General features: G+C 43.4%; 1 protein-coding gene across 1 annotated transcript; it reads left to right on the top strand.

Moving 5' to 3' along the window:
• Positions 1 to 3,735: 3,735 nt before the first annotated feature.
• Positions 3,736 to 4,422, top strand: LOC138514661 (protein LDOC1-like). Its single transcript, XM_069630094.1, has one exon. It carries the CDS (start codon positions 3,736 to 3,738, stop codon positions 4,420 to 4,422), a length of 687 nt encoding a protein of 228 aa, XP_069486195.1.
• Positions 4,423 to 12,496: the final 8,074 nt, after the last annotated feature.

Here is a 12,496-nt window from a genome sequence, read left to right as displayed (position 1 = left end):
TGTATTGTGAACAGTTTCCGTTTTTTTTTTAAAAACGATAAAAGTGTCCGCGGACAGTGCGAGTGTTCTGAAATGTTTGTACATAAACGAAAATGGAGGTGTCCTGAAGAACACCACACCTGTTCGTACTGTTCGCTAGCAAGTTGAAACTGTTCTAAGAACACACGTGGTGTCCTGAAATGTTCGTAATGAAACAAAAATTAAAGTGTTCTAAAGAACACTATATCTGTCCGTAATGTTCGCTATCAACTTAAAACTGTCCTAAGAACACAATTGCTGTCCTCAAATGTTCCTAAATACACGAAAATGATGTGTCCTGAACAACAGTACAACTGTTCGTAGTGTTCGCTACCCAATTGATAGTGTTCTAAGAACACAATTGGTGTCCTGAAATGTTCCTACATAAACTAAATTACACGTGTCCTGAAGAACACTATATCTGTCCTTACTGTTCGCTAACAAGTTTAAACTGTTCTAAGAACACACGCGGTGTCCTGAAATATTCGTTTCACGTGTGACGCACTTTTAATTACTTCAGAACCCGAACAGTGTCCGAAGGACATCAATGCGCATGCGCTAACCAATCTCAGTGCACTTGGTGTCCTGCGGACAGGCGCTTCCTTCGCAGACTAGTTCGCAAACAGATCATATGACCGCGCCCACGCTCATCGTGTGTCCTGAAATGCAGACACTGTTCGTGTCCCCGAACAATTTAAAAGTACATTTTCAGTTAATCCATAATATTTTTCAATTAAATCTCACCATGCCACAAGTCACACATAGCAATCTTGACTTTCTATATACCTTGTGAAACTTTCCGATCCTTTTTTTGTGTTTGAACTGTCCGCGCACAGTGCGCATGTCCGCGGACCGCGCACAAGCACCCCTATAAAAGACCACGCCCAAGAGCTTATTTCCATTGTGTTTCTGGCTATTCTTCAGAACACAGTGATTTTTGCTGCCACCTGCAGACTACACCATCATCGACATGGCATCCTTGGCTGCTGAACTGCCACTTGGTGCTGCACCTGCTTCAGCACCACCACCACCCCCTCCACCACCACCACCTCCCCAAGGGCCTGAAGAGGGGAACAGGAGTGAGGATGCGGAGGATGAAGAAGAGGATGATGAGAATGAGGTAGAGGAAATCCCTACTACCCGCACTAGGCGTGAGTCTTGGGTGTGGCGGTTATTTACCATTCATGGGAATGGTCCTAAGGCTCGTGCGAACCATGTTACCTGCAATGAGTGCAAAATGATACTCAGTCGCGGGAAGCACGGTAACTACAGCTTTGGGACCACTACTATGAAGCGACACCTGAGGTCATTTCACTCTGGGGCTATTCTCAGGGTTGTACCTTGCGAAGAACGTAGCAGGTTGATTTCCTCTACTTCATCCTTTGTTTCTGATCCTGTCACCACAAGGACCACCTCTGTGGGACAGCGTCTTTCTCAAGCTGCCTCACAGGCCATACAGAATGCTGATGACCCTTACCTTTCGAGGGTCACAGTTGTATGTATGTACTGTGACACAGTACTCTGCAGGGGGGAGCGACTTCGGAGTGCTTTTGAGACTATCGTCTCAGAGCACGAGAAGACCTGCTCACTACCCAAATAAAACCCACTCTACATCTTCCTCTCTCAGCTCGCCCTTTCTTATCCCTGTGGTTGGTGTCCCCCCCTTTACCCTCCTTTACCCTCCTCTCCTACTGTGTCGTGTCTGAAAAACCAAAAAAAAATACAAAATTACAAAAATCAAAAAAAAATAACGCTGTTTTCAGAGCCGCCTTTCCCAGTTAAAAAATAGATGTGAAAATAAATGAAGCAGGGCTCTTTGTATTTTTTAGAAGTACACGAACAGTTCGCGAACATTAAAAAAATTGGGTTACTACTCCATCAAAAACATTGTAATTTTCTCTGGAAGTGGTGGCTCTGAAAAGAGCCTTTTCGGTGGTGTTTGTAAGTCAGAAATTGTAAATGCTTAACATCTACTTCAAAATCGTTGTTGTAATTCCAAAAAAGGTCGCAATGCATTTTGTACATTTCTCAGAAAAATCTGATTGCCACCATAAGTAAGATGGACTCCATCTCTGCGAAAAATGTATGTACTACAAAAAATAATATTTTCATTGTGAAAAGAAGACATGCCAAAATCTCTTAGAAAGCCACAAACAGCCTTATTAACATTGCGCCTTGCTTTTTCCATTTGTGGACCAAATGAAGAAGAACAAAGCCACATTTGTCTCTGCGCAATCCGTGAAAATATCACTTGCGAATTAGGAAACATGTCCATAACCTTCCTCAGTCCTTCTTTCATAGCAAATTGCAAAATAAATCCAGTCACATGCCCTAAACTGTTCCATCCACAATGAATTACAATTATGTCTGGATGTTGCTCTGTCTCCAAAGTAGCACAGAGAGGTAGCAAATCCAACCACTTCATTCCACGTACTGTCACGGCTAATCGCGTTGCCCACAGTGCGATGCCTGACTTCGACATGGCGAGTGGCACGGACATGCCTGATTCCAACATGGCGGACCTTGCGGACCGCTACCGTGTGTGTGGCGGTCTAGTTGTTGCGCCCCATCATGCTTTGCGAAGTCTCCGGGACGGAATGCCGACGGCTTATCAACCTGCTCGTCCCGAACGAGGACGCGTTGCTACTCTCCAAGGAGCTGGCGAACGCTACGTGAGTTCGTGTTAGGGAATCTCTTACTCCCTCTCTTCGGCCTTGCCTTTGTTAGCTTCTAATATTTACGACTGTGCTCCCTTTGATCTTTACAGAACTTTGTTGTGTGTTTATGGTTTAGGACGTCTTGGTGCCTTTCACTCTCGTGAGTTATCCGCTACCCTTCAAGTTGTTTCCTGCCACCGCCTCCCTCCAGCTTGGTTCCCCAGTGGTAGGCACTTATTTAGCACGGCGCATTAAGAGGGGTTTTGGTCTCTTCACCTGTGGATTCTTAGTTTAGTTTTTGTTTTATAATTCAGATCCACCACCTTTTGACTTCATTCCTTCTGGACATCGGTTACCTCTAATCTTTCAGAGGATTTCTGGTCATTCTCGGTAAGAGTGCCTTCAGGTCTTATCCTTGATTACAGGGGGCTCCGAGTTTTCCTTTCGTTTGTGTGTTTACCTTCCTTGTGACTTGCTCTGCTTTGTCTAGCGTGCCCAGTCTCTTGTTCCATCCCTGGTCATCTATTATTCACATTTCAAGGCCTTGTTACCAACGGATCCTTTGGTAAGATTCCTGCTTCAGGGGTATCTTTCTAATGTCTAGGCAACTATAACACTAATCATTCTGTCTCTCTATCTTTCATCAGCCGGCCTAGCATTGTTGCTCTGGCCCCGATCTTCTAAAGACACGACCAGTCATCTCCGAAACTCCCGGGATAGCTTCACCTACATCCACGGGACTTCTCAAGGAGTCTACGTTCTCTAGCAGCTCCACAGGGTTTTATTCCCCAAGAGGGTTTCCCTGGGGACCTTCCTCTGCCCTGGCCTTAGTGCCGGTTCACTGGGAGTTTCTCGGGGGGAATTCTATTTATCATCGAACCTCATCATCCCTGGTTCCATTTCCCAGGTGAGAGACCTTTTTGTTTCTATGTAATCCTCACACGGGCTCTCTCAGTAAAGTTTTGTTTGTTAGTCATAACAGTTAGCAACGCCTGAAATAAGAAGTGACACTGTTTTCACTTGCCCCGGGTGAGGAATACATTTTGACTATAAGTCTAGGATGGATCCACAGCAGCAGCAGATTCAACAATTGATTGCTGCAGTGCAATCCCTGACTAACGAGGTTCAGCAATTGCAACAAGACAACACCTCCTTGAGACAGCAGCAGCAGCATGCGTCTCAACAGATTGCACAACAAGCTAACATATCTCGCATCCCCCATTGTTCCGAGGTTCCTCCCGGACCTCTTCCGGGTGGGCAATTCGATGGAAACCCGCATAGGGTAAAGGAGTTCCTTGAGGCATGTGCGGTGCAATTTGCATTTAAAGAACATTTCTTTCATACAGACCGGGATCGGGTTGGCTACATGGTATCTCAGATGGTAGGACCCGCATTGGCTTGGGTTACTCCTTTAGTTACAAATAATAACCCGTTATTGGACTCCTACACCGCCTTCTGCAATAGCGTTCGTACTATGTTTGGGCGACAGGAGATCAGGGTTGCTTCACAAGAACATCTATTGGATCTCAAGCAGGGCAATCTGGACATACTGGCATATATCACAAAATTCAAACAAATTGCCAGTGATACCACATGGTCGGACGATGCGAGAGGTCACATTATTTTGGAGGGGTTTATCAGAAGATCTCAAGGACGAGGTGTCCAGAGTTCCACGTCCCACCACTCTCACAGAGTTCATCGCCCTAGTGATGCAGATCGATTATCGTATGAAGGAGAGGATGACTGAAAGGAGAAAGGGTAGGGTCGCAAGGACATCCTTTGTCCCTTCAGCCTCTAAACCCCCGCCAACAGAGGAAACTATGCAACTTGGTTCAGCGTCTCGTGGACCTTTGAGTCCAGAGGAGAGAAATCGCAGACGTAGCCTGGGACTGTGTATGTACTGTGGCGCCAGCTCCCACTCTGTCCAAGAATGTCCTATTGCTCCAGTTCGGCGGTCGGGAAACGCCAACGCCCGGTCGTAAGAGGAACCACGATCCGGGAACCTAAGTCTGGTCAAGGTTCCTCATATACTTCACATTCCTTCTATTGCACCAACCTTTCAACCACCAATATGTTGGTATTAAAGGTTTCCTTCACAATAGGAAGTCTCATTTTACAGGACGTTCCGGCCCTAATTGATAGTGGGGCTGCGGGTAATTTCGTGGACGACCACTGGGCTGCTTCGTTAAAGATTCCACGTTTCCCTAAAGAGGAACCGATCCCGGTTGAAAGTGTGGATGGAAGCCCGCTGATCTCGGGTCCCATCAAAGAACAGACCGCAGCAATTCAAATGTCCATTTCTACCCATCAGGAAATTCTAACTCTAGATATCATACGAGCAGCTCATCATCCGGTGATCTTAGGATTACCTTGGCTCAGGAAACATAATCTGTTTATCAACTGGACCGCTGGGTCTTTCTTTCTTGGTTCAGAGTTCTGTCTGGCACACTGCATCGGAAATCACCAAAGGGTCGCCATAGAATCTTCTCCTTCCTCGAATAATACTAAAGGGGTACATTCCCTCAATCAGATCGCAGGCCTCCCTGAAGTATACGAGAGTTTTCAGGACGTATTTCTGTCCTCGGAGTTTAACCAGTTGCCTCCCCACAGGAGAGACGACTGTGCTATAGATTTGATACCTGATCAACCGCTTCCCTTTGGCCGTATGTATATTCTGTCTAACACGGAAAAAGAGGTTCTATGAGAGTATCTTCGCTCCAATTTGAAGAATGGACTGATAACAGAATCTACCTCCCCAGCAGCCGCCTCTTTGTTCTTTATAGCCAAGAAAAATTCTAAGGAATTACGACCCTGTATAGACTTCCGCGGTTTGAACAAGATCACTGTGCCCGACAAATACCCCATGCCACTCATCCCTGACATCCTTGAAGCAGTTAAAGGGGCTACTATATATACAAAGTTGGACTTAAAAGGAGCATACCACCTGATACGGATAAAGCCCGGGGACGAATGGAAGACGGCTTTTAGAACGCCGTTTGGGCATTATCAGTACAGGGTCATGCCGTTTGGGCTATCCAACGCCCCTGCTGTTTTCCAACGCTTTATGGATCATCTTTTTTCTGACCTTCTCTTACACAGTAGGGTGGTGTACTTGATTTTTTCCTCCTCCATACAAGACCACATACCGCACGTTCAAGAGGTGCTTCGACGTCTACAACAAAATCATTTGTTCTGTAAACCCGAGAAGTGTTCATTTCATCAACCCAAAGTTACTTACTTGGGATACGTTTTATCCGCCCAGGGGATAGCAATGGACCCAGAAAAAGTCTTGGCAGTACGAGACTGGCCTACACCCGCATCTGTTAAAGATATTCAACGCTTTATAGGGTTCGCGAATTTCTATCGGAGATTCATACCTGAATTCTCAAAACTTACTCAGCCACTTACCAGTCTTCTTAAGAAAGGAGTCCTGTTTGTCTGGTCGACAGCTACCGATCAAGCCTTTGACAGACTTAAGCAGTTATTTACATCAGCACCGATTCTTCTAACGCCGAACCAAAATCGAAGATTCATTGTGGAGACTGATGCCTCCCAACATGCTTTAGGCGCCGTCCTACTACAACCCGACGACCTTGAGCAGGAGAGACCTGTTGCATTTCTTTCCAAAACTCTTTTGCCTTCTGAGATCAACTACACGGTTCTGGAGAAGGAACTTCTCGCCATCAAGCGAGCCTTTGAGGAATGGCGACATTTACTCTTAGGAGCCAAATTCTCGGTCGAAGTAAGGACAGACCATCATAATCTCCGAATTCTTCAATACGCTCAAACCTGTAAAAGTCGTCAGGCACGATGGGCTAATTTTTTTTCTCCTTTCAGGATTACGTTTTCGTTTATTCCTGGAAGGGAAAATCTAAGAGCCGATGCCTTGTCTCGCAAGGACCATCCTATTGACAGTCCTTTCAGATCAGAACCTATATTTCCACCATTGACCATGGGAGTGGTGGCAGCTCCAGATTTCCTGTCTCGCCTTAGAGCCCAATCTGATCCCATTGCTAAGAAGTCGCTTTCATTGTCCAACCGATCAGTTCTGGTAGAGGAGGATGGATGTTATTTCATGGAACAAAGGGCCTACATTCCGACTCGTCCTCTCCAGAAGGAGGTTTTGGACATGTGCCATAAATCCAAGGTAGCAGGACATCGAGGCTTCACCTCCACGTTGGATCTTGTTTCACGTTTCTTTTGGTGGCCTGCTGTTCGAAAGGACACCAAGGAATATGTGAGCTCATGTCCCACGTGCTTACAAAACAAGATACCCAGGCAAACACCCTTGGGAGAATTGGTCAGAATGCCCTTGCCTTCCCGTCCATGGCAAATAATAACCACGGACTTCATCGTAGATCTGCCCCAATCCCAGGGCTATAATACTATTATGGTCGCTATTGACACCTTGACAAAACTGGCGCATTTTGTTCCCTTGATTGGGATACCATCTGCAGCTCAAATGGCACGTATTTTCATCAGACATGTTTTTGCCCTTCATGGCCTACCGGAAACAATCATATCGGACAGAGGTCCACAGTACACGTCCCGATATTGGAAACTCGTTTGTCGGTTTCTGGGGATATCCAGGGCTCTTAGTTCTGGCTACCACCCCCAATCGAATGGTCAAACAGAAAGACTAAATCAAACATTAGAAGGATACCTCAGAAATTACATCTCGGCGGCTCTGGACGATTGGAAGGACCTCCTGCCCCTCGCTGAGTTCGCGTATAATAACTCTTACCATTCGGCCATACGAACATCTCCTTTTCAGTGCTCTTTTGGATTCAGTCCAACATCTTTTCCCACTATGAAGAGGTCTGACACTAAATTCCCAGACTTAAACAAACTCACAGAACAAATCCGTCAAGGACACCGCTCCGCGGTTATCGCTCTGCGCCATTCCCAGGACAGGAGAAAGTACTTCGCTGATCGTCATCGCACCCCAGCACCTGTCATCAAACCCGGAGATCGGGTATGGCTGTCTTCAAGGTTTCTACCTAGACATCTTGTTCCGTCTAAACTCTCTCCTCGATATTTTGGTCCCTTCCGAGTAATCGCCGCCATAGGTTCCGCGGCTTTCAAACTCTGTTTACCTGATTCCTGGTCAAGAATACACCCAGTTTTTCACGTGTCACAATTGAAGCCCGATAATCGCAGTGCCTTCCATCCCAGGGTTACAGACTGTCCTGTGCCCATAATTCCCGATTCAGGGCCTGAATATGAAGTCAAAGAAATTTGCGACTCCCGATATCACCGGGGTCGTCTTTAGTACCTAATTGACTGGAAGGGGTACTCGCCCGCTGATCGTACCTGGGAACCAGTATCTGCCGTCCGCGCTCCTCGGCTGATTAAAAGATTTCATACGAGACATCCTGGCAAGCCGGGAGGTGCCAACCCTAAGGGGGGGCATACTGTCACGGCTAATCGCGTTGCCCACAGTGCGATGCCTGACTTCGACATGGCGAGTGGCACGGACATGCCTGATTCCAACATGGCGGACCTTGCGGACCGCTACCGTGTGTGTGGCGGTCTAGTTGTTGCGCCCCATCATGCTTTGCGAAGTCTCCGGGACGGAATGCCGACGGCTTATCAACCTGCTCGTCCCGAACGAGGACGCGTTGCTACTCTCCAAGGAGCTGGCGAACGCTACGTGAGTTCGTGTTAGGGAATCTCTTACTCCCTCTCTTCGGCCTTGCCTTTGTTAGCTTCTAATATTTACGACTGTGCTCCCTTTGATCTTTACAGAACTTTGTTGTGTGTTTATGGTTTAGGACGTCTCGGTGCCTTTCACTCTCGTGAGTTATCCGCTACCCTTCGTTGAAGAAGTTGTTTCCTGCCACCGCCTCCCTCCAGCTTGGTTCCCCAGTGGTAGGCACTTATTTAGCACGGCGCATTAAGAGGGGTTTTGGTCTCTTCACCTGTGGATTCTTAGTTTAGTTTTTGTTTTATAATTCAGATCCACCACCTTTTGACTTCATTCCTTCTGGACATCGGTTACCTCTAATCTTTCAGAGGATTTCTGGTCATTCTCGGTAAGAGTGCCTTCAGGTCTTATCCTTGATTACAGGGGGCTCCGAGTTTTCCTTTCGTTTGTGTGTTTACCTTCCTTGTGACTTGCTCTGCTTTGTCTAGCGTGCCCAGTCTCTTGTTCCATCCCTGGTCATCTATTATTCACATTTCAAGGCCTTGTTACCAACGGATCCTTTGGTAAGATTCCTGCTTCAGGGGTATCTTTCTAATGTCTAGGCAACTATAACACTAATCATTCTGTCTCTCTATCTTTCATCAGCCGGCCTAGCATTGTTGCTCTGGCCCCGATCTTCTAAAGACACGACCAGTCATCTCCGAAACTCCCGGGATAGCTTCACCTACATCCACGGGACTTCTCAAGGAGTCTACGTTCTCTAGCAGCTCCACAGGGTTTTATTCCCCAAGAGGGTTTCCCTGGGGACCTTCCTCTGCCCTGGCCTTAGTGCCGGTTCACTGGGAGTTTCTCGGGGGGAATTCTATTTATCATCGAACCTCATCATCCCTGGTTCCATTTCCCAGGTGAGAGACCTTTTTGTTTCTATGTAATCCTCACACGGGCTCTCTCAGTAAAGTTTTGTTTGTTAGTCATAACACGTACTCCATGCCAGTGTACTTCCACATGTGGGAATCCAAGATCTACAGCTACTCCATAGCTTTCTGCATGCACCTTCAACCAATGTATCCACGAATCTCCTAAAATCCAAACAATCTGTTTTCTGAAACACACAGCCATAGCTATCTTTTGTTCCCTCAGCAAAAAGAGTATCTCAAAAAATCTCTCCTGGCAGAACACACCCACCAAACTTTCCTGACCAATCCCTTTCAGTGCTTATTCTCATTTGCATGACTTCTGAACCCAAAAATCCCCGGATGTAAATCCCGATGTCCTGGAACTACCGCCATGTCCGCGGACATATCATAACATGAACAGCCCTTCTACCATTTCCACTACACTATCTCTGCCATTCCCTCATTGGATGTACCTCAAAAATCACATGACCATGCACCAATCACATTCAAGACCTCTACATCTAACTGCATCATCATAGATCAGCACTGCAAATGTACTCTGAATCTCTCTGAGTACAAGTGTCATATCATTGGCAAGCAGCATCTACCAGAAATACTGTACAAGTCTTCAAGATTTCTACTTGCAGCTCCACGCATATCCATATGCATGAACACAAACTTCAGGTATGCATATTTTCTGTATAGTACATGACATAGCTCTCAACCATTTTTGTTTTACAGGCGGATGAAATCACCCGATTTTGTTTTTAGCGGGTGAGACGCCCATTGGAATGAATGGGCGTGCAGGAGGCTTGGTGGGTGAGTCTGCCCTTTACAAGGCGTGTGACACCCGCCAAAAGCGTGTGACTTGAGAGCTATGGTAGATGAACACATTTTCAAACAGACTTTTACCTTGTAAAATCTGTTAAATGAATTTACTGTACTTTTTTCAATTTCCTAAAATCAACTACCACTTATACACCTTTATACTTTTTACTTTCTTTAAACACACACACTCAAATCATGTTAAACTAACATTTTTTAAATGAAATATATAGACTACATATATTCAAACAAAATTGCATGCAAACACAATCTATGTTTAAACCTTTATAAAAATACTTATACAATTTCATATGTTTTGTTTTTATTTATTTATTTACTTTATTACTTTAAATTAGACATGACATTGAGGCGCTATTACCTAGAACAGTTTACTTACAGAAATAGTGGTATTCACTAATATATTATAAATTTCACAAGACATAGTAAAGATATTTTATTTTTTCTACAGTTAGTCATTCAATACAATTTGTTCATTAAGAACATATCATATACACTGAACTGATGCAATGTATCTTATGTAAATAAATTAGTTTAATAGTTTTACAGAAGGCACTGAGGATTTCAATTAAAAAAATCAATATCTAAATTAATAACAGTGCTATATACAAACAAAGTTACTAATTTGAAGCTTTCACAGTTGCAGTGAAGACCAGTTTCCTGAAAAGAAGCAGCCGAATTCGGAGAAGAAAGAAAAACTAAGAAGTTACCTGTTAATTTTAAAAAAAAGTAAGTAAAATATCACCATATTATTTATATTATTAATCAAATATACTATAACATTAATACCAGCTATTTTGGTTTCTTAAAATAGAGATTTTGTACCATATTGTCCAAAAATGTCCATGTCGTAAACAGCGATTTACAACCAGAATGGCCCACACATTTCTATTTTTGGACACACAAATTAGCCAACTGAACCACTACAATTTTCATATTATAGAACAAACAACTGTTTTACTTGTATACATTCCATTTACTATTTGTACTTTTCCACACCACTAGCTTACTTTTTTTTTGTCATCTGAACCCCAGTTTAGTGACACATAAATTCAAGAATACCTACCCCTACTAGTTTTAGTTCCCAATGCACAATCACACACCATTACATACATCTTTATCATCTTACTCAAACACTCATGCACACAGCACACATACATTCCAGAACACCCCAACCCATATCTTCTTTATTTTTTTCAACAGACCCTAAAGAATGCCTACCAAAAGACAACTCCGTAGAAAGCAACGCAAAATTACAGCAAATGAAAATAAAGGTGTCCAACATAAGCATCCATCTCTAACAGAATTTGTAAAAAAAATTTGAAACAAAACAGCTAATACAATCATTTAGTGAAACACAAAATGTTTCAAGTACAACAACTTTGCTTCCTCTATCAATATGTAAAACAAACCAAAAAACAATTAACAGAAAATCAGTACAGATAAAACTACTTCTTCAAATTTTAATATAGTGCAAAGTAAGCATACCAAGAAAAGTATTTTAGCCAAAATATACCGTCACAAAGTCCTTCAAAATCTTATAAAATCAGGAGAGAAATCAGGCTCAAAGCTTAAAACTTATCGTAGGAAATTAATCTTAGAAGCATTGATGGACAGTGCAATTCTTCTCAAAACAAAATGAAACCACTAACAAAACTAATAACTAAATTACAAAAAAGACTTCTCAATAAGCGAAATGTCAACAGAAAGAACTTCTTAAGTATCTGCGGAGGTGAATGGAATCACACTACGAGCACAGAACCATATTTTAATGAAGAAGCGTACAAACAAAAGCAAACAAATACAATTGCCATAAATAGGAGTGATCGAGGTTATGAAAAAGTGAATAATACCATAATGGAACAAGAAGTACTCCTTACAAAAATATGCCCTGAAAACTTAGAATTACCCCTCCATTCAACTGAATCAGAACGTCTAGTGTACAAATGGCCATGCACGTCAATGTGTAACATTCCCAAACAATGTTTCAAATCTTTACACCAATTCCTCAATAAATATATAAAAAGCAAAGACAAAATCAAAATTAAATTACTGCAAAATATAGATACCTGTCCAGTGCGCAAGTACACAGGACTACAAGGACATTCATTGGTCTGCATTACAGGACCTACTTGTAAAACCACTTTGCATGATATCAAAAGGATATCAACACATCATTCAACTATAAGAAATCTAGTCTATAAATTGTACTATGCTAAAAGTCCTGCTTTAGCACTAGCAAAGTTAAATAACATCCTTCTACATGGTACAGCAAAAGACCTACTTGAAGAAATTCACTATATCCAGAAAAAATATTTTGGAAGTGAAAGCCATTTACAGAATGAAATAGCTTTAAACCAATTAAGCAACAATTCTACACATGGCAACCTTTTGCTAAACACATACAAAAAAGAAATACTAAAATTTAAAAGTAC

This window comes from Ambystoma mexicanum, chromosome 12 (assembly GCF_040938575.1).
Source record: "Ambystoma mexicanum isolate Mex_15411 chromosome 12, UKY_AmexF1_1, whole genome shotgun sequence".
Classification (NCBI taxonomy): Eukaryota; Metazoa; Chordata; class Amphibia; order Caudata; family Ambystomatidae; genus Ambystoma; species Ambystoma mexicanum.
Note: the sequence above shows the minus strand (reverse complement) of the source record. Positions and strands in the feature narration are given on the sequence as shown.